Below are 25,410 nucleotides of genomic sequence, written 5' to 3' on the forward strand. Positions count from 1 at the left end.
TCTTGCCTTACTTAATTTTTGTTTTATTGAGATGAACATTGAACAGACCATACCATTGCTGCTGTTCCCATGCATTGTGCCAGTATAACTGTATAAATGTGTTATTCAAAACATAAAATATACTATATTTTAATTTCTATTTCATTTTCTCACGTTTCTTTTTAATTAATATAAAAAATAAAGTAAATTTTCTATTTAGTCGTCACCTAATCTTTTGAAAATTTTTGTTTTGATTATTTAATTTTTGTTCCAAAAGTAGTTTTTAATCACTTATTTTATGAAAATTAATGTATAGATTACTTAATAATTAAAAATTAATAATTATTTGATATGATTTTTCACGTCAAATGATTTTTGATTATTTGACATATCCATGTAGTTCATTTGTCATAGAACCAATTTGATGTAAAATTAACATCAAATAATTATTAATTTTAAATAATTGAGTAATTAAAATAAATACTTTCAAAAAATTGACTGACCCAATGAATAATATAATCAAGAAAGCATTTTTGTTGTATTTCAATACATATATTTTTTAATTTGACTCGTTCTTATTTTCATGGTAAAAAGATTCTTCATCAAAAAATTGTTTTGCACGTTCAACTTTTTTTCCTTTTTTCCTTTCGAGTACATCTCTGTGTAATAGCAAGTTAAAGGTAAAGTAAAGAAGAAAAAATTTCTCAATATTCCACTCGGATTTTATTCTGATTTGGACTTTGACTTCTTGTCCGCATTAGGATTTTACTAGTCAAGTTGCAACTTTAGATGCTTGGCTTTATACTCGTAGATGTCTCAGGACTATCTTTCCAGTATCAGCCCTTTACTGCTTTACTCCACCTCTCTTTTCTCTTTTCCTTCTTCCTTTCATCTCTTTGTAATTAACTTTGGGGTGGTTGCAGTTCCACTTTTCAAGCTCAAACTTCCATAAATTTAGAACCAAATCTTAGACGATTCTCTCATCCCATGTACTTTTTGTACTGTTTAACCTAAAGGCAAATGATTAGCTAATTATCTTTCCTACCTTTGACCTTCTTATTTCAGTTTCCCATCTGTTAACCGATTGCCATTAATTGATGGCTATTCTTTTTTCTTTTTCATGAAACTAAAAGAGCCAAATTGCCAATAATAATATTCAGTTTAACCATGCAATATTTAACTGTGTGTATTTTCCTAATTAATTCCAAAGCAAATGGTTATATTAATTAACTCAATACTGTAGCCTATCCAAATTTATAAATGTTATTTGAATTTTAGTTGTTGCATTTGGTGGGAAGGAATAGAAAAAAGATTGGTAGAAAATAGAAGCTCTCATGATATCATAATGCTGATTGCTTCATTAAGTAGATACGTGAAAAAGCAAGGGAACATACATAATTAGATATAACAGTAGCCATAATCTTAGTATATTACATCAAAAGAGGACTCCAACTTTGAAGAACCAAAATTTTTAACTTCATTTAAAATACCCAAAAAGAATATGTACTGTCATTCTCTCTATTTAAAAAAAAAAAGGGAAAAAGAAAGAAAGGTGATGCATTATTGCAGTATATATACAGAATAAAAGAGAGAGAGAGAGAGAAAAAAGGAATGGATTCCTCTGTGACTGCTGTGTTTCTAAGAACCAATCACACCGCAAGTGTTGTCGGGTGCATACAGCCATTCTTTCAACTTGTATCTGAACACTGAGTCCCACCTGGACCCCAACGAATAGCATCTAGTCACGTGAATTACCCATGTGACCCGCCGTGCTCTCTGTCTCTCAAAGTAAACGGTACCGTATCATTCCAAAATGAGGCCTCCCAAGTTTCAACCTTTGAAAGTTCAAACTCGTACACGAAAATCCACAGCCGCTTCATGCACCAGCGCCTCTAAAATGTCCTTCTCTATCTCCGTTGCAATCCCTTCCCCTTCTTCCTCGTACGCCATTACACTTTGGACCTTCATTTTTGGCAAATCTTTGTCAATTAAGGCATCAATGTCTTCAAGAACACGACAATCAGCTCGAGGAAAGCTTCTAATTTTGGAACACAATGTGTCTATTAGTTGAGACCCATCCATGTGACTAACATCATGGCCAACTGTAGTAACCCAAGGCTTCATATTAAAGTAAGGCTTCAAAATTTCGATCAAAATTTCATCGACTAAATGAAACAGTAATTTCCTATTGCAGCGACGGTTCAATTGACTAGACTTGGTTCTGTTATTATTATTATTATTATTAGAGAGGATGGCAGTGGAACAAGTGGTGAAATGTTCCAGATAGTGAAAAATGGAAGGGTCAAGAGGATGGGAAGGAGAGAACCAGGAAGTGAAGGACACTGGGGTATCTTTGTCTAATCCTGTACGTCTTAGTATTCTAGCGATGTACTCACATTCTGCATCATTTCCGGTGGTGGAAGTAGGCGTAGTAGCATCGTTACATATGTCGCCGTTGTTGTTTCGGGAGACGTGCACGTGCGTCGCTTCTTGTTTGTTGTACATTTGGCTCGAACAACTAGATAACTGTGAGCTACGTTTCGGTCTTTGAGCATCTAAGACCTGTAACACATCCAAACAATAAGTTGACCAGAAAAAGTCATATTTTCTTCGAGATGAATAGTAAAAACTTCCCTGTAGCGTTGTAAAGTTCATTTAAAAAAGAAAAGAAAAGAAAAGAAAAGGATAAGAGTAATAATTTGAATACCTGTTTTTGCGGGATTTTTGCGGCTGGAGGAGAAGGATCTTTTTTGACTGGAAGAAGGGTAGGGACGGTGATGCTGAGGAGATCATTTGACAATGGGGTTTTCCTGCATTTCTTGTCAGGAATGTTAAACTCTTGTTGGCTGTGGAGGGACAACGAAGGCGCTCTTGCTTGTTTCGGATAATGTCCGATGTTTGTTGAGGCTTTTCAGCCGTGAGCCGAACTTTTCACTTGACCGTTTCTTGCATTTGCTAACGGCTCTTGGTAGCTGCTGCTGCTGCTTGTGATGCTCATCTCGTTCCTCTTCAACAGTCCGTAACTTGGGCTTTGGTAAAACTCTTATGGGCTGAGGCTGGATATTGATCTCAGGAGATGACGAAAATGATGATTTTGGAGGTTGAAGGTTGTGATCTTTGGTTGTTGAATTTATCACTGGTTTGCTTTTGGATTCCAAGAATCTGAGCCTTGGTGAACAGGAAGGCGTTGAGTGCTTTCCAGGACTCGAATCATCCCCAACTTTGGTTAAAGCCCTGGAAATTTTCCTGTATTTAAATTGGCTAACAAGCTCCTCTCTGGCCTGCTCCCTGTTCCGAACCGAGTTGGTTATGTCCATACCAACTTTCCTGCTAACACTTTCTTTAACCTGCTTCACTATCTGCCTAGCGTAGTGACCAGGGCTCCGTTCTCATCTTCATGTTTGAGCTCTTTCCTTCAATGATGAAAGAGGAAATCACCAATTCTTCAATAGCGCTCATGTTCTCTTGTTGATTTGAGCGAAAGGCGGTGTGGATGATCCACGTCTGACTTCTTGCGGACGATATTCTTGGAGTTTCTGGCAAAGAGCGAGTGCCCCTGATTTCACCATCCATGAATCATAGTTTGTGACTAGTCTTTGCTTTGAATAGGCTTTGGATCGAGATGTGGTGATTTAAATGTGGCTTCGCTTGAAAATGTGGTGCAGATGAAAAAGATGGTGAGCGGCTTTCAGGAAGGAGATCAAGACCCATGAGCCTAGCAACCAAAGTAGGGGTCTTTGTCCCTGGGGAGCAGCTTATCTCTGAAGAAGTGTCATTATTTGGGGCTCCAACTTTTGACCTTGTGTCTCCACTTGTTTTAATTTGAATTCCCATCTGAATTTTCATAAACAAAAAATAAAAATAAAGGAAACATTAAGGTTATAACATTATCATCATGATTACTCACTTTTCAAAAAAATGCGAATCTTTGGAAATGGAAGATAAATAAGGCTAGGAACCCCAAAAGATAAAGAAATAAAATAGCATATACTTGTACTAAATACATAGTTAACTTACTGGGATATTTAAAATTTCCTCTTCTTTACTGGTTGATGTAAATGAAGCTGAAGCTGAAGTTGAACCCTCCTCCTCTGATTCCAAACTGTTCCTTGGCGCCTTTGCACCTGCATTGCATTGGAACCCGTTACTCGCCTCAGAATTCAGAAAGGGAAAGAAAGGAGAGAAACGAAGAGAGTAAGTGAAAGAAGGTACCTTTAAGGTGGTGGTGTGGTCTGGAGAGAGAAAGGAGTAGGCTTGAAGCAACTACAACTGCTACAACATGTTGGTGGTTTAAAGGGAACTGGAAATGTGGAAATCAAACAAGTGGAAGACGGCACTTATGCAACCAGAAGGAGTAGTCTGACCACCAGAGTCTCTGTCTGACGCTCTCTTGGAGCTGTTGGAGTTTGAGGAGGTTTTAGCCCCACTACCCCAATACCAATCCCTGCCCATCTTCGCAAGTTAAAACTTCTTTCCTGCTTTTCAAGGAAAACGAGACAAGATGGTCTGAGCCAAAAAGAAAAAAAAAAAAGGTTCCCCAGCAATGGAAAAGAGATCAGGGTGACAATGACCGAAGAAGTAGTAGCTAGGTGTTAGAGCAGAGAGATGGAGAGGGCGAAGGCCAGAGAAAGTATCTTGTTTAGAGGAGGAAAAGCTGAAAACGTTATAGGACGCTGGTGAAGAAGCGAGAAAGCGGATCCATGAAAGCATAAATCAGCCACATTTTGATTTGAGGAATTTAAGTACAACAAAGGTTGGTTTGTGGGTGTAGCCTGTAGCGTATGAGACTAGACCTATTTATTTATTTTATCTCTCTCTCTCTCTCTCTCTCCCTCTCCTTGCTTTGGTTTTTTTATTCGCCTTTACCATACTACTACTGTCTTCTTTTTATCTTATGGTCTTACACTCACTCCCAAGTTTTACCATGGACCATGAATAGAACCAACTCTCTCTGTTATTGGGAATTGGAATTGGTAAAAGAGAAAGATGATAACGATACGACCACGAACCTTTCCTATCTCTGTATCTGAGATGCAGACACAAAAACAATCTCTCACTCTCAAGCTCGATTCACAATGTGATTCCCACACCCTTTGGGTTTTAAATACGAGGTGGTTTATTGGGGATCTGCGATTCGAGCCTGTGAGACAGGTTGTGACGTTTATACTCTCATTTTTCTTATACCCCTGGTACGACCAGGGTTAGACTTAGAGCTACCTCAGTCCATCCCTTGTAACGAATGATCCTGGAATTTGTTAAAACTTATAGTAACCCACAAAAACAAAAAAAAAAAAAAAAGGGAAAAAACCGACCCCTGGAACTTGCATGCTCTTATGGATTCGCTCTTATTCCTTTGCATTTTTGTTACTACTGACGGAGTCTTGGGGAAGTTCAAGAATGGACGCAACCATCTAGCTTGAGGGACATCAAGGTTGGGTTGTTCTCTAGTATGATGATTGTACTGAAAGTTTGAAATAAGAATAAAAGTATATTCAATGCTTTGGGTTGTGCTTTTTTAACGTCTTCTTCCATTTAAATTTCTCCTTTTCTTTATTTTTTTAATAATTTGTCATTTTTCTTGCTTTTAGCTTGTGTCCTTGAAAAACAGCATTCAAGTTTCTACCAATTTGGTTATAATTTTCTTACAGAGCTATAAAGGATTCATTTAGAAATTGGGAACAATCAATATATATATAATTAATAATATATATATATATTTCCCAGTATTATAATTTAGCTGGAAACAAATGGTGAACTTGGAAGGAAAATTACTCCCAAACTATTCATCACGCAACACACAAAAATGTTCAGCTAGCATATGGGCTAATAATCTATTAGCCGTTCTCCTTGTAAAAATGAATGAGCAAGCCTTAGCGTTGTTGTACAAATGCAGGCCTCACGATTATTAATATATCTCAGTGTCTCCCTCAACTATAATACGCATATACCCATATGTGGACCAGCCAATACCAAACCAAAAAAGAATAGCTCCTTCCTCAGCTTGGAGAGGGCCATATATACAGATCTGTGTAGTGGCACCTAACAGAATCTGACCACTATGGACCCTAATCACCGCTCCTAGACCTGCCATCATTTCCTTGGCAAATATGGCATCATATCTACATTGATTTTAACAGCATTCACAGGAAAGGCAGAGCAGATATTAGCTCCAACCTTATCATTTGATGGACAAGCAAACTCATTAAAGATTAATTACAAGTTAATTTACCATGAGAAGCAAGTTCAACTTTTTTTTTTTTGGTAGATATATATGTAGGTACAACGGGAGTCGTTAAGTTTCACTTATTATTTAAATAAATAAATATGATTTAGAGAGGTATTAGCAGAATTTCCCAGAAAAAACTTGTTTTGCATAGATAAAATTCAAACCTTTTTTATTTAATAAAAATACTTAACTTGCAAAATAATAACAAATTATATTAGAAGATATTACAATCATATATATGTTTGTTTCAATCCGTAGTGTTCACAAGGATGGACTTTTCTACAATAAAGGAAAAAAAAATGAAAAAGAGCTGATGGCTGAATCGAAACAACAATTGATATCTCCATTAAGCAAAGAGAAATGTTAATGGAGGGGACCCAAAACCCTAACCCGTGGCATGATGTGCATCATGTGATGAAAGCGCGGTGGACTGGGGGCAGGGGTGGTTCAGGATTTCCGACAAAGGGAGGGCATTAGGACAAATTAACTGTGTCAGGAGCCTCCCTACTGATAATAAAATCCCACTTAGGACTGAGATTGAGCCTTGTTGTTTACATGCACGTCACGCAGCATTCTTCGGACAGACTATGACATCCAAAGCTCGGGGACCACCGCTGGGGTTTCTTGCGTTTCCATTGTCTTTTGTTTTTTTTTTGGACGTGTGTCAAAATTGCTTTCTATTCATGTACCAGCCAACCTCAATTTCAAAGCGTGTCCTTCGAGGACAAAGAGGGATGGAAAAGAGTTTTTTTTTTTTTAATTTGAATACTGGCTGAGGTGGTCCCCATTTTGTGGGCTCAATCGAAGGGCTTACAAATTACAAGTTACAATCCCTATTCCCTACCGTACCATGATTGAGTTCCCTCCTGCACTGCACTCTTGATGGGTCTCAGTAGAGTATTATGGTTCATCTTTCACATTCCCTTCACTGCTTTTCTTCTTTCTTCCCTCCATGATTTTCCCCTACACTTGGAAACAAAACACAGTGACGGACTAAGGTGAAAACAAGAAAAGGAAATGGAAGGACAGTTAATTGCAAGAGAAAAATAAAAAGATGACCAAGAGCCAAAGCAGAAAAATATTTCATCCTTTCTTCCTTTTACTTTTGGGAACAAGAAAAAAAAAAGGGGGAAATCAAAGCACTGCTGTATTTACAGGGCCGCTTCTCGTGGAAGTGCGAGCAAATTCTTCATGGTCCCAGGGAAGAAGCTGCCAAAAGGAAATAAATGGGTAATAAATGGCAAAAAGATAGCCCAGAGGCCTGGTTTGACCCACCACTTGCCTAAAAAATTAACTACACATAGCTGAAGCCCCAACACTGCCGTCCTCCTTCTCTTCTTCTCGAGTCTTTTAATGTATAATGGCACCTTAATAGAGGCTGGCCTCCCGAACCTACCCTCTTCGAAGCAGAGTTCTTACAGGGACAAGACCAGCATTCAAACAGTGGCAAACCTACCACTAAAATCATAGACACGATGAAAAAGAGCCCTTCTCGTGGTTAGTCTGATGCTAAGTCTTTCAAACGAGCTTAAACGTATTTCAGTTTCATAAATACCTTCAACAACCTCATTAGTACGGCTCAGTAGTCTGATCCTAAAAGGTCTATTAGGTGTAAGGTTTGAATAGCAAATCAGAATACCCTGCATCCAAGCTATCAACATTTACACTTGCTGTTTTTCTTTACTGTAACTTTTAAATATTCTGATGTACTTTTATTATCTTCAGTGACTGTTAAGTGCACAATGCGAAGCACCGAGACGCCTGGCCTGGCCGCCTGGGGAGGCACACTCCCTGCCAGGATATAAAGCTATCCAACATATCAGTTAATGTTCACAATACCAAGCCATCCAAGTTAAAATAATCTTCCAGAGCTTACACTGAAGGAGCAGGCATGTGCATTTACTCTTCCAGGCCACATAATTCAAACCTAATGCATTTAACAGATGTCAATTCTCATAAAAGATCACCAGCAAGATTTACAGGAAAAGGAATTTTTCCAGCAAAAATTTCCTAAATTACCGATGAATTGTAGGCATACCAACAGTTTTGTGTTATTGTCAATTGCACACCTTCATACGTTCACTAAGCCAACAACAGGATCGCATGACTTAAGCATTCAAAATTTAAATTTTAAACAGTAGGTGTTTAACAATTCCCAGTCGCGTAGAATTGCCACAAGCAGTAGTGAAATAAGATGCAGACTCAGATACCATCTGCCAACACGAAAAAGATGAATGTGTCAATCAAGGATGATGTGGCACAAACATATGTAATTGCAACCATCTAAAGCAGCTGCGGAAACAACAATGCAGTACTGTGAACATACACCAGTAGGACCAGGTCGTGCCTCGTGCCGTTCAAGAAATAATCCAGTGGATGCCAATCATACAACCTCTAACATAACCGGGGGACTTAACTGTACATTTCCAAGCAATTTATCATTTGGTACTTCGGAAAGAGTTGAGTGAGTTCAAACCACGTGAAACCTAAATGCATAATTAGAGCCATATATAAATGAATTATTGGACTACTGAGAGCAAGGTGTTGAAAATCATGTAAAGGTAAGAACAAGGGAAAGGCCTCAAGGGAGCATTAGCACATTATATGTAAGTGTAAAACTGCTACATCACAGACCCTGTGGTGTTCAAGATCATCCAGAGGATTTACCTTATGCGGGAACACCACAATGGCATAACTTTCAAAACCCAAGTCCTCCATCAATTAGACACGTTCTCATATTCATTTAGGAAGATTCTTTTTCATAAAAATCAGGTTTCAGCTTTTGACACCAAAGAGAGAGAGAGAGAGAGAGAGTTTTCCTTTTTTTTTTTATAGTTTTTTAAAGAGAGTTTCTGAAGACTCCTGGAAATGAATAAGAAAGATAAGCCAAATAGCATCATTCATATGAACGAGCTATATGCGATTGATAGAATGCAAGTAAGGGTAAAGACAACAGAAATAAAGATGATGTGTTAATCAAGTATGATGTGGTACAAACATATGTAATTGAAATCATCTAAAGCAGCGATGGACACAATGATGCAGTACTGTGAACATAGACAGTAGGACCAGGTCATGCTTCATGAAGTTCAACACATAGTCCAGAGGATGCCAATCATACAACCTCTAACCCAACCAGGGCCTTAACTGTACATTTCCAAGCAATTTTATCATTTGGTACTTTGGAAAGAGTCAAGTGAGTTTAAACCACATGAAACCTAAATACATAATTAGAACCATTATAAATGATTTATTGGAATATTGAGAGCAAGGTGTTGAAAACCATATAAAGGTAACAACATGCGAAAGGCCTCAAGGGAGCATCAGCACATTACATATAAGTGTAAAACTGTTGCATCATATGAACGTATAGAAGATGAAGTATTAAATGCCAAAGTGCCTTGAAACAATAATTAATTAATCTGACACAAAAATGCATACTCTAATTGTCCCTTTCTTTCCTGCATTCTCATTACCAAGTATAGGATTATCTCTGCTCACCATAATTAGTCCTAATTAATTCTTCACAAAAGCCAGAGTTACACATTTGCCAATAAGCACAATAACAGTTATCATCTCATAACAGAGAGTTTGCACAAGATTCAGCAAAAGAGGTTTATGCAGATACCATACTAGTGCTATAACTTTGAGCATCTCGCTTCCCCTCCTTTCCAACCTAAACCAAACAGATCCTTAGGTGTTCAAGATCATCCAGAGGATTTACCTTATGCAGGAACACCTCAATGGCATAACTTTCAAAACACAGGCCTTCCATCTATCAGACAAGTCAATACATTCGTTTAGATAAAAACTTTTCCATAAAATTCAGGCTTCAGCTTTTGATACCAGAGAGAGAGAGAGTTTTCCTTTTTTAGAGTTTTTTAAAGAGATAGTTTCTGAATGACTCCTGCTTGAAGACAATACTAATGATATATATCAGTCCTGGAAATTAATAAGAAAGATAGCCAAATGAAATCATTCATATCAACAAGCTATATGCAATTGAAAGAATACAAGGGTGAAAACAATGGAAATAAAGGGGGAGAAAGACTGGTGATACCCCATAAAATGTGCAAACACTCATAGTTTGCTCTGATCCTTCAGCAAAGAAAACAGAAGAACTAAATGATGCTTCTAAGTTCTACCATCCACATCAAACCCTGCTCCTGTCCAGCCAGGTGCTGCAGATCCTCTACCCTTGGGCACAGCCCCAATCCCCTTTCCTCTTCCTTGAAACTGGCTTTTCTTCTTTCCTTTTACTTCTCCATCATTTGTGGGCAGTTGATTCTGCCCATTCATAGCTGAAACATTTCCATCATTACGTTGATTCGGTACATTTTCAGAAGCAGTAGAGCCCGATTGTGTTGTTTGAGGAACTGAGGAAGCATCTACAGTTGCAGCACCTTGTGCAGATCCAATTGCTTTCCTGTCCTAAACATGATCCAAGTGCAAGCTTTCAACAATCTATCTACAATTACTTGCATACAGCAGTGCTGATAAAAATTAACAAGTGTGACACTATAAAAAAAAAAATAAAAATGTTGCCAATGAATGCAGCCCTCTAATGAAAGCAGGCACTTTAGTTTGGGTTCTTGAGAATAGCCATTTCCAAAATGACCCCTCCACTTTCCCCCACCTTCATCCTGGCTAACCATGAGCAAACCAGGGAATTTTGATACATGCATGTAGTAAACCAATTTCCATACATCTAAAGTAGTTTATTATATAAGAGTAAACTGAAGTGCAAACTAATACTTCTGATCTCACTTTGTATATTTTTTCCACTTCTACTTTTTATTAGGGATAAGGGGTGGTTTGAATTGATTAATAGGAGCTAAACATTAACAAAGAATCAACAAAGCCAATACTAGGTGGTCAGGAAAGGTTCTGTTGAGTTGGTAGACATGAAGATCATAAATACTTTTCCATTTAATATGCCACCTCCTTTCCAGTTTATAACAAGGGAAATTCACAAAAGAGTAGTGATTGAAAATCACAAGCAGAAGTCACAATAAAAGAGAACCATTTTCATCAGGTGACATGCCTATTCTGCTGACTGTTGTAAAGCATTTATCTTCTCAACATAGAGGACCATATAAGTATTGGATACTACATGAAGAACTAGAAGTCTAATGAACAAAGAAAGCTTACATGATGAGACAACATGGATGCTCTACTTGGGTTCAGAGCTTCCAATCGTCTTTTCAATTCCTCAAGTCGAGCAAACTGGGAGTTACTGCTTTCTTGAACCTATCAAAGAAAAGCATCAAATAGTTAGACAGTGCATTAATGCCCACTTATCCACCTAGGGCAAAGATGTATACCAGATTGTTTAAGTCCTCACATAACTTCTGCTTAATTGCTTCCTCATCATTCAGAGCCTTTACGGCTGCTTCCCATATCTGAAATAAATATCAAAAGCTGCTATCAAATTGAAGATGGGAGACAATATACTTGACAGTAAAATAATTACAAAAAAACTGAAAAATTATTCAACAGCCTCCCTCAAGACCAAAAGATCAGTTTATGCCTTTATTAATCCAAATACAACCTACCATCTTTGTATAAACAAATTCCAGACTCTATCTCAATCTGTAATTCCATGCAGAAACACTAATGAGTTACAGCTGCAAGTTCACTCATTTCAAAATAAAATGGGTTTACATGGGTATACTACCATCTGACCATTTGAATTGGCAACTTTTTCATACCAAAATTTATTATTTGACCTGTCAAAAGTCCCTAGTAAACCTAGTATTGCTGTCTCTTCACAGGCAAAAGTTTCACAAAATAATGAAGAATTGCACTTTGATGAAGGAAAGATGAGATATAATGCCAATGTACATGCTCAATTATACTTGAGAGAGAGAAGAGTGACAAACCTTTCGTGCTTGCTCTTCCTTCTGCTTAGCAATGTGAATTCTCTCAGTTGACATTTCTATTTTCTTTCTCAAATGTTCTAGGGCTGCAGGTATGCACCATACGTTATGCAGCGGAAGAGTCACTCTACTATAGACAATTATACATAAATGAAGAAATATTGCACATAGTGGCAACAACACACTAACCTGCTTTTTTAGGCCCAGCGGTGAGTTTCATCTCCATTGTAAGATTTGATAGTTCTCTTTCAACATCACGTATTTTAGAATAATTTTCTTCTATGTATCTAAAAGCGTGCATCAAAGGAGATTAAATACAATACCCCAGCCAATGGAATCATGAGAATAAACTCAAAGAACATTAAAAGGAAAAGAAACCATAACTTTATAAGGCATCCTCTTTCAACATTAGCACACAAGTAAATTCTACAGATTGGAAAATTAAAGTCTTAATTGCAAACAAAATTTAAATATTTCAAGAACTAAATTGTCAGGAAAAAAAAAACTACTTTCTTATGCTTGATTAATTGAGTTGTAAACAAAGATTGTCAAATTGATGTTTTTCAATATGAATTAGTAAAAGCGACTTATTGGGGAAAAAAATGCTGGAGTTCATAACAAAGCTTAAATGGAATCTGTTTCAGATTTGAATAATATGAACTTAATTACAGCAACAAACAACCAACCAATTGAAATTTAGGATTCAATTATCGTTTAAGTAGTATCAAACTCTCAAGAAAATCTTATGCGCTATCACTAATCACCCATATCTCAAGATCTGAATTACAGTTTAAGGCTTTAAGCTAACTGTTAATAGCTAATAATTTATAGAAAACTCAGATATCTGTATATTCCTCTTCTCTTTTTATACATAACCACACGCAGGATTATAAGAACACTTTCCTTATTATTGAATTAAAATCAATCATTGAACATATTTATCCGATATAGGCCAGTTTAACTCAGGCAAGTGAAATTTCAGATAAAATATATAATGAAATAATTGCACATATCTCAAAATAGATTATAAGTGACAATATGAACATACTTCTTGAGTTGAAGCTGCTCTTCCTCGATTATCTGCCGCCACAGCCAAAAACAGAACCCAAAAAAAGAGAAAAACCAGATTCGCTATCACATTTCCACCATAGCATTATAAGAAGCACAGGTAGAGAAGAGAAGAAAGAGAAGTCACCTTCTCAGTGTAGGCGATGACAGGAGCTTCCCTAGCGAGTCCATCGGGTCCGATCTCGGGCTTCAGGGCAGGATTCGAAGCCATTTTCCTTATTTCTTTCCTTCTCGTTTTGTTATTGAAATCGAAACTAGAAATAAAAATCGAAAACTGTTTTCTGATCTGATTTGAGAAAAAGGAAGTCGATTCGTCTCAATACCAGAAGCATTGCATTGTTGCAATTTCTTTGTTTTCGCTTTCTTCGATTGACAGAGAAAGGGCAAAACAACAAACACGTGAGGGTTTATCTTTATCCTCGTTTCCGATCGTGAGGGATACGTGCGTTTTTTCCTTGTAAAAAAGCATGTCGAGTCGTGCTGAGGAGGCCGGCGTACCGGTTCAGTAGTCCGGTTCAACAAAGCGCGCATCCTCCGGTGATGCGGAAATCATTTTTCAATGCCTCGATAAAATTGGCCCCTTGGATTTTGCGAATGGGCACATGCTGAGCACGTGTTAAGGCTATTCCCGGGGCTCCAAGATCAAAAATCCTCCTTCCAATCTTGATATGGGTAAGAAACGGAATTGCATTCTATCTTCCCACATTAGTACAATGCTTGCGAGGCATTTTGCAATACCCTTTTGGGTAGAATGAGCCGACTGGAATATGAAACACAACAAATAATGCATACTATGAATAGGTTGATGGAGGTGTGGACCAATTAGTACCACTACTCTTATTCTATTTAAGAGATCACAAACCATAGTTTTCTTGATTATAATACGTTTAGAGAGAAAAGAAAACTAAAATATGAAAAGCCATCTTTTTCAATAGCTAATCATTTCATCTAAACATTTCTTACATCCTTTGCCAAACGCAAATGTTGATTAACAACGCAACTTCGTATACATCAGCAACATGGAAGGGTATAAATAAGGGAGAGTAAGACAATAGGAAAACAGGATGGACTAATGTGATGGGAGAGAGAAACATTAGATGCATAAAGAGAAGCGAAGGTATGGCTTGGCTGCTGGGATAAAGTTTAAAAATTCAAATTCAAGCGGCTACAGAAGTGAATTTTGAAGAACATGTTTATGGCCTAAGGGCCAATGTCATAGAATAACCAGCGCTTTACAAGCTTTAGGCAAACATAGAGGAACCTATTGTCATCAACCTGGCCAGGTTAAACACTAGTTTAGTTTCTGTTTCATAGATTAAACAAGCACAACATTCGCCAAAGTGAGGAGAAAAGATTGCAACTTCAGCATGGAATCTAAAACCGAGTGAGCTGAATATGTCGATTAGGATCAGTTTTGGTTTAAATCATGAAGCAGCAACTGCGTTTAAGACTTGGAGAACGGCTTCTTTTGTGGGTAGTGCGGAAATTGCACCTCTTCGTGTTACTGTCAGGGCTCCACAACCATTCGCGAAAAGTGAAGCTTCTCGTCCTGTCACAGGGATGACTTCATGTATAAATTCCCACAGGAATCTGAGGGCTTGGAGTATACATGCCATAACCTATTTACTCCGTTTGTTTATTTTTAAGTTGCTACCACTCAAGATGAAGGAAAATTTCTTCAGGATCAAATGCAGGGTAGCAATTACCTTGAACACTAGCTAGATTTAGGTGAAAGGCAAAACAAAGCATTGGATTCTAAAACTCAAGTCCTTTATAATTACATTGATTTCGATAGCTAAGATGTTAATTAATTATATACAGATACTGCAAAATTTATAATGAAGCTTTAAGAAAGAAAATGAAGTAAAAGATCTGTCTCAATTTACGAAACAGCTAAAGGTATCTCAATTAGCTTTATGTCAGAAGCTAAGCCGGTCAGCATCCCACTGACAAATGCATCACCAGCACCAGTTGTGTCGACGGGTTTAACTTTAATGCCAGGAGCCCTGCCCTTGGATGTCTGTACAAGATGCAGCTGAATGTCAGCTTGTTCATGAAAACAGCATCATATACGTCACTTATGTAGCATGCAGATATTTCTACTACAAAGAACTATCAGTCAATCAAGTTATGCACTAGGTTAAGGTAGAAAATCAGTTCATAAAGAGCAAATTAGGATAGTAGAATATTTTTAAGATCAATATTGAATTTTGTTATTGTACTTTAATTTTATTGAATTTTGCCATTAAATTTTCAATTTTTTTAATTTTTTAACCAAAAATAGTAAAATTAATGAAAATTTGTCACTTTCATTAGCAGAATATTTCATAAAATATTTCCATTCCATTACTTTTATTGTAATAATCAATGAAATTTAAAATATAATAACAAAAAATTCAATTAAATTGAAAGACAATGACAAAATTTACTAGTAAAGCCATAGTACAGTAACAGTTTCACCTCAATTCCAAGCAAAAAAAGAAGAATAGAAGATGTTATATTAGTGTAACATCTACAACTACAACCCGTTGATCCTTCAGCTCCAACCAAAAGCTTAAGATTAGGATGGAAAAGCTTCTTCGTCACCACATTATCATCACAAGGGTCATCATCTTCAATTAAGAATGTAAGTCCATCCTTGCTTATCTACAATTTCATATAACAGAAACAAATGAGTGTTATACAAATATACTATGATTGAATTCCTTTCCATGGTAGTACATAAAAATGAGCTATATATATTATTTACATTTACGTTATAGCCTGCCAGTTCATGTATGAATCTCATGGATCGTACCTTAATAACAGCTGCTTCATCCCATATGCTCATTATTCCCTGCCAAGCAGCCTCTGCCGATGCCCATAATGGCAACCTCAAATTTGGATCATAGGATAGGATGCTACCAGACTGGCAATGTTCATTGCAGCAAGGTGAGCTCACCTGCATCGTTCCTAGATCAAACTAACAGAACCATAATGAAATATCCCTGCCTGCAAGAATTTGGAAATAAAATATTTTCAGGCGGAGTACTATCCTAAATTCAACAGATATTTCATAACATTTCCTAAGAGAGAGACCTGCTTAATTAGGTTTATAGTGAGTTCTGATTCGCGAAGATGCATATCAGCACTTGGATTACAATTAAAAAAAAATTCCCTTTCACCATCAGCTCTGAGTGTAACAAATGACAATGCAGTTCTTGCACTAAGGTCAAAACGCATTCCAGCATTGTTGACATTGTTCTGCCTGGGAATGTCAGCTAAGATGTGGCAAAATTCTTCATCACCAACCTGATGGTATAAAATTGCAAAGCATTTGGAACAGGAAGCACATCTAAGCCGAAGTATAAAAGCAGTAAGAAGTCACTGAAATAAGAAATAAAAGTCGCTTTTGAACACCCCTCATCCCCAGAGAGAGAAAAAAAAAAGCGGGGGATTGAGGTTTTGCAATAGAACTGAGAGCAATAGTGCCCTATTTAAATTCTGCGAAAGCATCGCTTGTATTGTATTTCTGTGCGTGGAGTTATCTCTATTTTCATGAAATACGAGGTTAAAATATCCATAAATTTGGAAGAACAAGAGATGTTTTGTTTATATATCTACTACCAAACGGCAAAGAGCAACTACGTAATACCTTTGTTGAAAATTTTGTTTCAAACACAGAGGTCGAAGTATTTCATTATTTCCCATAATTGACAAACATTCAGCTAATATTTGCTGTCCTTATCTGGGGATATTTGGTAGGAGGTCGAGTTGAGAGTCAAAAGATAAAGAGGAGTTCTTTTACTTAAACCGAAATCCCAACAGGAAACCCAGAAAGGTTTTTCTTACAAATTTCCACCTTCAGGATATTCAAAGCAAAAGGAAATGAAGACAATATGGTGCTATTCGGGGTTAGATGTTTGAATTTATCTTGCCTATGAAAGGTGATGAACAACCCAATCTGGATATGGCTGTTAGCACCACCAGGGGACATCCTGAAAGCAGGTGCTTCAGCCAGAGAAAACCCTCCAACGGTTGGTACAAAGTCCATCAATATTTCACCAAAGCAAACAACTGGTGAATTGTTGGGTAGTTTTCCTTTTGTATTGGCACGGATATCTTTAGCACCTCCTGCTCATGCAGTACTCGATATCATGTTTAGTAATTTTTTTTCACTTATAGTAAAAAAGATTAAAAAGAAAAAGAAAAGAAAAGGGAAGCATAGGAGTTAAAATAGATAGAACAGTGTATCTTTTAAAAAAAAAAAAAGTAGATAGAACAGTGAAAAAAATGAACAAGGATTGACTAGTCTTTGACCTGCCAAATTCTGCTTGACAGGAAAGATCAATTAGTAGATGAAAAGAGATTTTTTTTTACCCATTTTTTGACCTGCCAAAGGCTTGTTGCAGCTCTTTTTTGCTATTGTACAGGGCCAAAGCCCTCTCCAAAGCTTGCTGTCTATGCCAAGAGGAGTTTTCCACTAGTTTGGTGGTAGACTTGTTATGGCATTCAAGCTTTTGGTTTAATAAAATTCATTTTTTAAAAACAAAAAAAAAAAAACAAGGATCAACTAGTGTTTGACCTATATCAAATCTAGAAAATTGATAAAAACGATAAGCACTAGCAGTAACTCAAGTTCAGCGAGCTTGAGTCTTTCGTAATGCATATAAGTCTAGCGAGGAAATGAAAAGAAAGACTGTCCATACCTTGCTTGCATAGAATAAATAGATCTAAACTTGATCTAAAGCATTAGCCACCCAAACCCACGCATTTCGAACAGAAAATTTGGAAGAAATCATCCTCCACGTCAAACCCTTGTTTCAGAGCTTCATGAAGATTCAATTTTCTATTCTGGAGTCCAGCAAAAATGGTCTGATTGACATGAATTTGGACAGGGGTAAAGCAATATCTGAGATTTTGATAATTATCTCTAACAATTGAATCAGTTGCATAGAAAGGGTCAACATATCTGTGAACCGTATTTTCACTAGGCACCTCGATCCAGGGGATGCTTTTTTATTGAAAAAGAGAGTAAGGTTTTGATTTGTTTGAGAGTAGTGCAAGAAAGGGTGCTCTAGTGTCACGTTGACAAAATTATTGGGACAAGTATCTTCCCTGACCCAATCCTGGAATGAATTAGATGCATAAAGTGGGATCGAAGAAGAAATTCCGTCAGCTGACAACCCATCCTTTGTACCTCGATCTCTGAGATCGACACCAAAGATCGGTTCGCACAATAGTCATCCCATGAACGGATTGGTTTGTGTGCAAGGCACGGAATTCATGTCCGGTAATGTGAATGACTGGCTGTGGATCCTCCCATTTAATCAGCCCAAAACCGTCATGGCGACAGTGTTGAGGATGATCATCCGTCCAAAAGGGATAGGACAGGTTTTTCAGGTCTCCACAGGTAAAGGGATGAAAACAATCCATTAAACTTTCATGGTCGTTGCTGTATGATGTTGGGAGGAGGATTAAGATGAAGAAGATGGCCAACATGGAGTTCAACGAAGGTGAAAAAATCAGTTGGGAACACATATTCTGAAAGTTTGGGGAGAAGAGATACATGCAGTTAGGGGAAGTGGGTTATACAATGATGGTAAGCCTTTTATTGGATGAATGAAGATGCATTAATCCAAAAGAATATTAGTAATAGAAAACAACTAAAACACACTTCGACGGAAAAAACAGAAGTTTCCCAGCAGGACAACGAGTACTTTGCCATGTCTTAAACAACAAAAACACAGAACAACTATCAAAATTGTGGATTCGACCGTTCTACATAGTATAGAAGCAAAAGAAATTAGACCTTGCTATAATGACAGACACTGTCATTGCTAACGACAGCTTTAAGTTTAGTCACTATGCTATTTGAAGAGACCCGGCACTAGCCTTCCCAATAGCATTTTCTTCTTTCTCTCTTAGTTCCACTCTACTAGTTTATAAGAAAGATCAAGTATCATCATCTTCCTCTTTCATCTGGGTGTGTTTTTTACCATTTTATTTTTTTAAACTCAACTGGCATTTATCTCTTTTTTCCCTTTCCCTGTCATCATCACCTATCTCTCTTTTTCTCATTATCATCAGCGTCAAACTCCACAATTTATCGGTTAAAACTTGCAAATTCAAGTATGACATCTTCAAGAATACTGAAATTTGAAGAAACCCAACTTGAGATTTTCGATCTTTGTGCAATAATAGAGCATGAAAAGTTTAAAATCATGTTGTTAAAGTCTCTGTTGGACAAAAAATAGATGGACATCATTGTGCCTAAAAGCTTAGATGATAAAGAGTAACAATTAAATTATGAAATAAACTGAGGGAGCGAGAGAGCAATAGCTATCAACCCTTGTTCCATCTTCTGTTATATTGTTACAAATATAGAAAGGGAAAATTTTCAACCATTTATGAAAAGAACAGACCTAGCTGAACAGAGCCGTTGGCCGGTGGTGAGGTGCGGCAGCACGGCCGAGCCATAAGAACTGAAGCGACATAACATCAGATTGGGTATTAAACTATTAATATATTTGTTTAAGACAAAAAAAATTAGGCAGGCTCGTAATGGAAAATAATTGCCGTAAATTCCTGAGCTGCGATATCCAAATAGAACTATGGGTGTGGAAATTTACCATCTCATAAACTTCATTTTTTTCCTCAATAATTGAATATAAGATGTTCAAATTGAAAGGGATGTTTTATTTATTTATTTATTATCAAAGTGATCTTTATAATAAGTTCATTTTAATTCATTAAAATCAAACTTCTATTTATTTATTTATCATTTGAGCTCAGCCCAGGTTGCTCAAATAATCCGTTGAGTGTGTGCTTTTCTGATGCAAGATAGCCTGCCAATCAGTAGGAGCTATATCAACTCCACCCTGCAACCCAACATCTGCACATCAAGCTTGGTTTGTTCCTAATCCTATTAGTGAAACTGAATTCAATCTCCTGCAACATGAAATGAGATCCTTAGCTTGGAATAGCCAGAATAAGCAAACAGGGTATTATCAGACCTTGCATTGTTAACATGACCGTATTCTTTAGCAGTGCGTTGCTGATTGCTGAAGAAAAGATGAAATAGCAATGATACATTCCAAGTTTAAGCTAACTTCACAATATGCCCATTAGCTTTCCAACGACAATTAAAGCCCGAATAAAGGTTGACTTGTGTATTCCACTTTAAAACAGACGCAGAGTTCAGGTCATTTTCAATGTATCTTCCACAACTACATAAGGTCTAGTCCAGTGTTGTGATGAAGGAAGTTTTGCCTGTTATTGAGATCAAAATTGGATCACTTGTTTTATTTGTAAGATTTGAGTACAAAAATAGCTCAAACAGAGTAAGCAAAGCTTGTGGCTCAAAGATCTTTATTGTTCTATGGGGAGCAACTAATGCTCACTTCAGCATGGAAACTAAAACTACAACATCTTAATACAACAAAATATATCAATTACTATTAGGATCTCTTTCTCATTTCTATGATGCAGCAAATTTGGTTAAAGCATCAATAACAGCCTTTTTCATGGGCATCGCAGGAATTGCACCTCTCTGTGTTACTGTCAGGGCTCCACAGGCATTTGCAAAATTTAAGGCTTCTCTTAATCGCTCCTCATCCTGTCATAAACATAAATTCATATAAATGTTTGTGAGGAAACTATGGTATTAATAAAGTATAGTCATAATATATCTTCAAATTTTTTAGGTTAGTTGCTGCAATACATAAAAATGTTTTGCAGATGAAGTATAAGTTCTTCAGGATCTAATGCAAAAATTGCCTTAACTACTAGATTTAGGTGAATATCACTGGTAAGTATTGGTCTGTGAACCTCAAATACAAAACACGCTCTCTACTTCCCCTTTAAAGATCATTTAAATTGCACTAATACGGTTCCAGGGGTAAAAGTCTTTAATCATAAGATTCTTCTGAGATCCATTTAAATTACTAGAAGTGGAATTTATAAATAACCATTAGGAAAGAAGAACAGTACATGATCCGTTTTAACTTATGCGAGAACTATATGTACCTCAAATAGCTTTAAATCAGAAGCTAGGCTGCTCAGTAAGCCACTGACAAATGCATCACCAGCACCCGTAGTGTCAACTGGTTTAACTTTAATACCAGGAACCCTGCCCTTGAATACCTGCAGAGAATAAAAGTTCATCCAAATTTCTTTATGCAAATTATATTAGTTATGTGCTTGTACTGACTAATGACCATGATGAATCTCCACCATTCAGTAATTTGCATCACATAGAACTCAGATAATTTCCAGTTGAGGGCATTCACTCTGTAAAGGTTTTTATTTGCAAAAATCAATTGTACTGATGAAAGGAAAGGAATTACAATTTTTATTCATTTTACAGCTCCACAAAAAAGTGCATCAGATGTTTTGAATAGAAAGTCTTGGCATAACATATTAGGATTGTGAGAATTATAAGTGAGTGAAATTCATAGTATCAAATAAACATTTTTTGTAAAGAAAAGAATATAGACAATCTTACCTTGGTGTAATATCTACAACCCTCTGACCCCTCAGTTACAACCAAAAGCTTAAGATTAGGATGAAAAAGCTTCTTCATCACCACATTATCATCATAAGGGTCATCACCTCCAGTTAAGAATTTAATTTCATCCTCACTTACCTGCATTTTCATAGTGTTAGCTGCAAATGAATGCACTAGCAAACAATTTTGTGTATAAGTCTGATAATCACAAATCCATACCTTAATAAGGTCTGCTTGATCCCATATACTCATTATGCCTGTCCGAGCAGCCTCTGATGATGGCCACAATGGCAATCTTAAATTTGGATCATAAGAGAGGATGCTGCCAGCCCTCTTGGCAATGTTCATTGCTGCAAGGTGAGCTGATTTGCATGGTTCCTCAATCAGACTAATAGAACCATAATGAAAGATCTTTGCCTGCACCAATATTATTTGAAGATCAGAAAATTCCAAATCCCGCCAAAACCAACCAGTTTTTCACATCTACTAATTGAGACAAAGATGAGAAAGGCCAAGAGAAAAACCTGCTTAATGAGGTTTATATCAAGTTCTGACTCGTGAAGACGCATATCAGCACTTGGATGACGGAAAAACAAGAATTCACGTTCACCATCAGCTTTGAGTGTAACAAATGCCAGTGCAGTTCTTGCACTATGGTCAAATCGCATGCCAGAATTGTCGACATTATTTTGTTTTAAAATGTCAGCTAACATGTGGCCAAATTCATCATCACCAACCTGATATGAAATTGTCAAGTATTTGAAAATGGAAGTGTGTATAAGTAAAAGCAAGGACTCATTAAAATCAATAATGTCATGATCCGAAGAAAAGCAGGGGATCACAATTTTGCAACAAAAAGCAAGAAGTACTGGGGCTACAAAATGTCATTTGGAAGAAAGCATTGCTTCAATCACATTTCTTTACATGAATTTTATTTCAGAACAACTTAGTTTTGAAAATGGACAAGGTTTAAAAGCAGACAACTTTGGCTGAAAAAGAGATTTCTTATCATATCATAACATGGCTTTTGGATGTTTGTTTCACAGACAAACATTGAAATAATTCCTTTTCATTATTGACGAACATTATATTTTTGCTGCACTGAATTTGAGGATTTTGGAAGATGAGTCAGCAGGTAAAAAGTGGTTTTTTTTTTTCTTTTTTACACCAAAATAAGTGACAGAGAAAGCTCATAACATAAGCAAACTTTCATCTTCATGGTAATCAAAACAGAGATAAACAACAAAATCATGGAATCATTCAAGTGATTGGTACAGACTAAAGGTAGATGTTTGAATTTACCTTGCCTATGAAAGCTGATGATCCTCCTAATCTAGCTACACCAACGGCCACATTAGCTGGAGCACCACCAGGAGCCTTCTTGAAAGCAGGTGCTTCAGCCAGAGATACCCCCCCAACAGTTGGTACAAAGTCAATCAACAATTCACCAAAGCAGACAACTATTGAATTGTTATCTGCAGACTTCCCATTTGCATTAGCAGGAAGATCTTCAGCTCTGCCTACAATAAGCAGTTGCTCAATATTACAAATGTTTCCAAACATTGTTCAAGCTGAAAAAATTAAGAGAATTTTCGCTACTAATATGCCACTACTAGTCCTAGGCCAATCTGTTCACTTGAAAACATTAGGCTAGCCTATCCATTTTGAATTACAAATGTAAAGTAATGATCTTTCTAAACAAATAAGAAATGCTTTGGGATGAAGAACATATCCATAATGATCTTTCTGAACAGTTAAGAAATGCCATTGGGAATAACAAGAACAAATCCAAGTCATCATCTTTATTGAAGAGGAATAATTTGTTCTGTAAGATCTTGCAGACACTTTTCAAGCAGCCAAATTCACTCCATTCAGATCCACGACACAGTTAGTATGCCATACAAAGCATGAGAAACAAAATTTTCGACAAAATCAGATCAGGTGAATCTTATAATTGACAGAAACCCAATATCTAAGCAAGAAATTTCAGATTACTCGTTAAAGATGTGTTCTATTAAATACCACATAATACTTGATAAGAAAGAAAGAAGAAACATTTGAAACATGAAAGAAAATATCTATCCTTGGAAATACTGCGGACAGCAACAAAACAAACAATCACAAGAGAAAGAAACCCACTATTAAAGAAAACTGAAAACCCAGAGAGAAAGAATCTTAAGTGCATAAGACCAACTGAAAACCCAGATTAAAAAATGGCATAACATTCTGTAAAAATAAATCAAATTATGTTCAAAGATGAATGCTTTTCAATCAAGAAAATGAGACGAACCTGTAGTTAAATTCCCAGCCATTTCAGAAACTTATTGAGATTGAATTTAGAAAGAGCAAAGCAATGGTCACAAGAACCGGTGTTTTAGTTGAAGAGAAGAAGAAGAAAGAAAGAAGAGTCGATAGAGGAGGACGGTTGCCAATCTTGAAGGAAAAGTTGACAAGAGTAAACAAATTTATTGAGCTCCCAAGTCCCAATCCCATGAAGTAAAATAAAATGACAAATATATAATTTCTTCTCTATTTCCTTGTTTAATTTATTCTACTCTGTAAATTTGTCTCTTTAATTTATTTATTTATTTTCGTGAAGGGATCAAGTAATTAATTCAAGCACCTTTTTGAAGAAACGCTCTTTATGTTTAGCTACTTTTAAATTACTTATACAAAATCATAATCATTACATAATGTATAAGGTGTGAGAGAAATTCAAGGTGAAGTGATTTTTTTTTATGTATTTAACATAAATATAATTTTAAAATTATTCGAGTTTAATAAACACTTATGTATTTTAAGAAGGATCAGACTCTCGGTGTTTATGAGAACTATTTCCTTTAAAAGAAAATTTAATTGTAATAGATAGAGCTACATGTTTTTATTCTATATTTGTTAAATAAATGATTTATTAATTTAGGGGTGGACTTAGAACAAAGGTTTCACTTATCTTTTTTTTTATATCATATTTGCTAATAAAATAAGTCACTTGTTCCTTTTTTTTTTCTTTCAAATTAAAACCACTAAGTTAGCAAAGAGTTCCTATTTAAAATTGTTACTCAATCAATGATTTTAATTTTTAAATGCATCATTGATTGTTCTTGAAAATGGACGCAAGGGAGTTTTTTTTCTTTTTTTTCTTGAAGACCAACATGTTGCCCTGCTGCGACAACGTTACAAAAAACATAAAACAAGGTTTGTCAGTTGTTGGGTGTCCCACAATTTCAAGCGAAAGTAACCCAAGTACACAATTGAACGTGAGTTTTTTTTTTGGGGGTTAATGATTGAACATGAATTAAATTTATTGCAACAACAGCTTACAAGTACTGTTCAAAAGATCGAAAACCTTAACAATAATAAAATCATCCCAAAAGTGCCATGCAAGATCTAGGGCACATCTAATACGTGTCTGAATCTTTGGTGTTTCGTTTATATTTATATATATTAATTAAAATGAAAATCCTTTATTACAGAGAAATAGAATATTTCAATTGATTTGACCTATTCAATTCATGCGGCTGCCGAACTGCCTTCTTTACAAGGTTTTTGCAAATTGCGAGCTGCTGGTTTTGTGAACAAGGATGCGGCTGTCATCGAGCACAGATTTTGAACCGGCTAAGCGAGATTTAAAATGAAAGACACAGAAAATATTTCTGTCTTTTGACCAAATCAAAATGGAAGAAAATTCTATAAAGTGAAATATCAAATAAAAGATATAGAAAACAAAAGGTTTCTGTAAAGTGAGATTTAAAATATTATATTAAATCTAT

At 36.3% G+C, this 25,410-nt stretch overlaps 3 protein-coding genes and 1 pseudogene across 4 annotated transcripts; all 4 read right to left on the reverse strand.

Annotated features, from left to right (window-relative positions):
* Window positions 1-1,352: 1,352 nt before the first annotated feature.
* Window positions 1,353-4,925, reverse strand: LOC110425981 (uncharacterized). Its single transcript, XM_089785660.1, is given in 11 exon segments — window positions 1,353-2,541; window positions 2,687-2,815; window positions 2,818-2,891; window positions 2,894-3,364; window positions 3,367-3,396; window positions 3,399-3,451; window positions 3,453-3,489; window positions 3,492-3,813; window positions 3,997-4,229; window positions 4,232-4,287; window positions 4,289-4,925. Coding segments are annotated over 11 exon segments (2,265 nt in total). The 5' UTR covers window positions 4,432-4,925; the 3' UTR covers window positions 1,353-1,824.
* Window positions 4,926-10,116: 5,191 nt separating this feature from the next.
* On the reverse strand, window positions 10,117-13,889 carry LOC110416583 (junctophilin-like protein). 2 transcript variants are annotated; one of them, XR_002445360.2, is made up of 8 exons: window positions 13,280-13,889; window positions 13,133-13,164; window positions 12,274-12,371; window positions 12,088-12,170; window positions 11,530-11,607; window positions 11,357-11,455; window positions 10,266-10,636; window positions 10,117-10,147 (listed from the first exon to the last, which is right to left on the reverse strand). XR_002445360.2 is itself a non-coding variant. In XM_021428975.1 (7 exons), the coding sequence occupies exons 1-7, from the start codon at window positions 13,361-13,363 to the stop codon at window positions 10,340-10,342; spliced, it is 771 nt and encodes a 256-aa protein (XP_021284650.1). In that variant the 5' UTR covers window positions 13,364-13,888; the 3' UTR covers window positions 10,117-10,339. The 2 variants fall into 2 exon arrangements, 1 of the variants encoding a protein (XP_021284650.1); XM_021428975.1 differs by having other exon boundaries at window positions 10,117-10,636; window positions 13,280-13,888.
* A 687-nt stretch (window positions 13,890-14,576) lies between these two features.
* Window positions 14,577-18,672, reverse strand: LOC110426011 (putative fructokinase-7; annotated as a pseudogene).
* Window positions 18,673-20,485: 1,813 nt separating this feature from the next.
* On the reverse strand, window positions 20,486-24,153 carry LOC110412116 (putative fructokinase-7). The gene is made up of 7 exons (XM_021422577.2): window positions 23,931-24,153; window positions 22,943-23,160; window positions 22,165-22,377; window positions 21,860-22,057; window positions 21,638-21,778; window positions 21,160-21,276; window positions 20,486-20,749 (listed from the first exon to the last, which is right to left on the reverse strand). Exons 1-7 carry the CDS (start codon window positions 23,950-23,952, stop codon window positions 20,612-20,614), a joined length of 1,047 nt encoding a protein of 348 aa, XP_021278252.1. The 5' UTR covers window positions 23,953-24,153; the 3' UTR covers window positions 20,486-20,611.
* Window positions 24,154-25,410: the final 1,257 nt, after the last annotated feature.

The sequence above is a fragment of the Theobroma umbraticum genome, unplaced genomic scaffold (assembly GCF_002168275.2).
Source record: "Theobroma umbraticum cultivar Fairchild unplaced genomic scaffold, ASM216827v3 scaffold_30.0, whole genome shotgun sequence".
NCBI classification, from domain to species: domain Eukaryota; kingdom Viridiplantae; phylum Streptophyta; class Magnoliopsida; order Malvales; family Malvaceae; genus Theobroma; species Theobroma umbraticum.

Bases quoted from the DNA above. Each gene is read 5' to 3' on its own strand.
- LOC110416583 (XM_021428975.1), bottom strand. From the start codon at position 13,363: ATGGCTTCGAATCCTGCCCTGAAGCCCGAGATCGGACCCGATGGACTC. The intron at 13,165-13,279 runs GTGACTTCTCTT...CTGTGGCGGCAG, and splicing joins TCATCGCCTACACTGAGAAG to ATAATCGAGGAAGAGCAGCT. The intron at 12,372-13,132 runs GTATGTTCATAT...GCACGCTTTTAG, and splicing joins GAGCAGCTTCAACTCAAGAA to ATACATAGAAGAAAATTATT.
- LOC110412116 (XM_021422577.2), bottom strand. From the start codon at position 23,952: ATGGCTGGGAATTTAACTACAG. The intron at 23,161-23,930 runs GTTCGTCTCATT...TGCTTATTGTAG, and splicing joins GGCTGGGAATTTAACTACAG to GCAGAGCTGAAGATCTTCCT. The intron at 22,058-22,164 runs GTTTTTCTCTTG...ATATTGGTGCAG, and splicing joins ATATAAACCTCATTAAGCAG to GCAAAGATCTTTCATTATGG.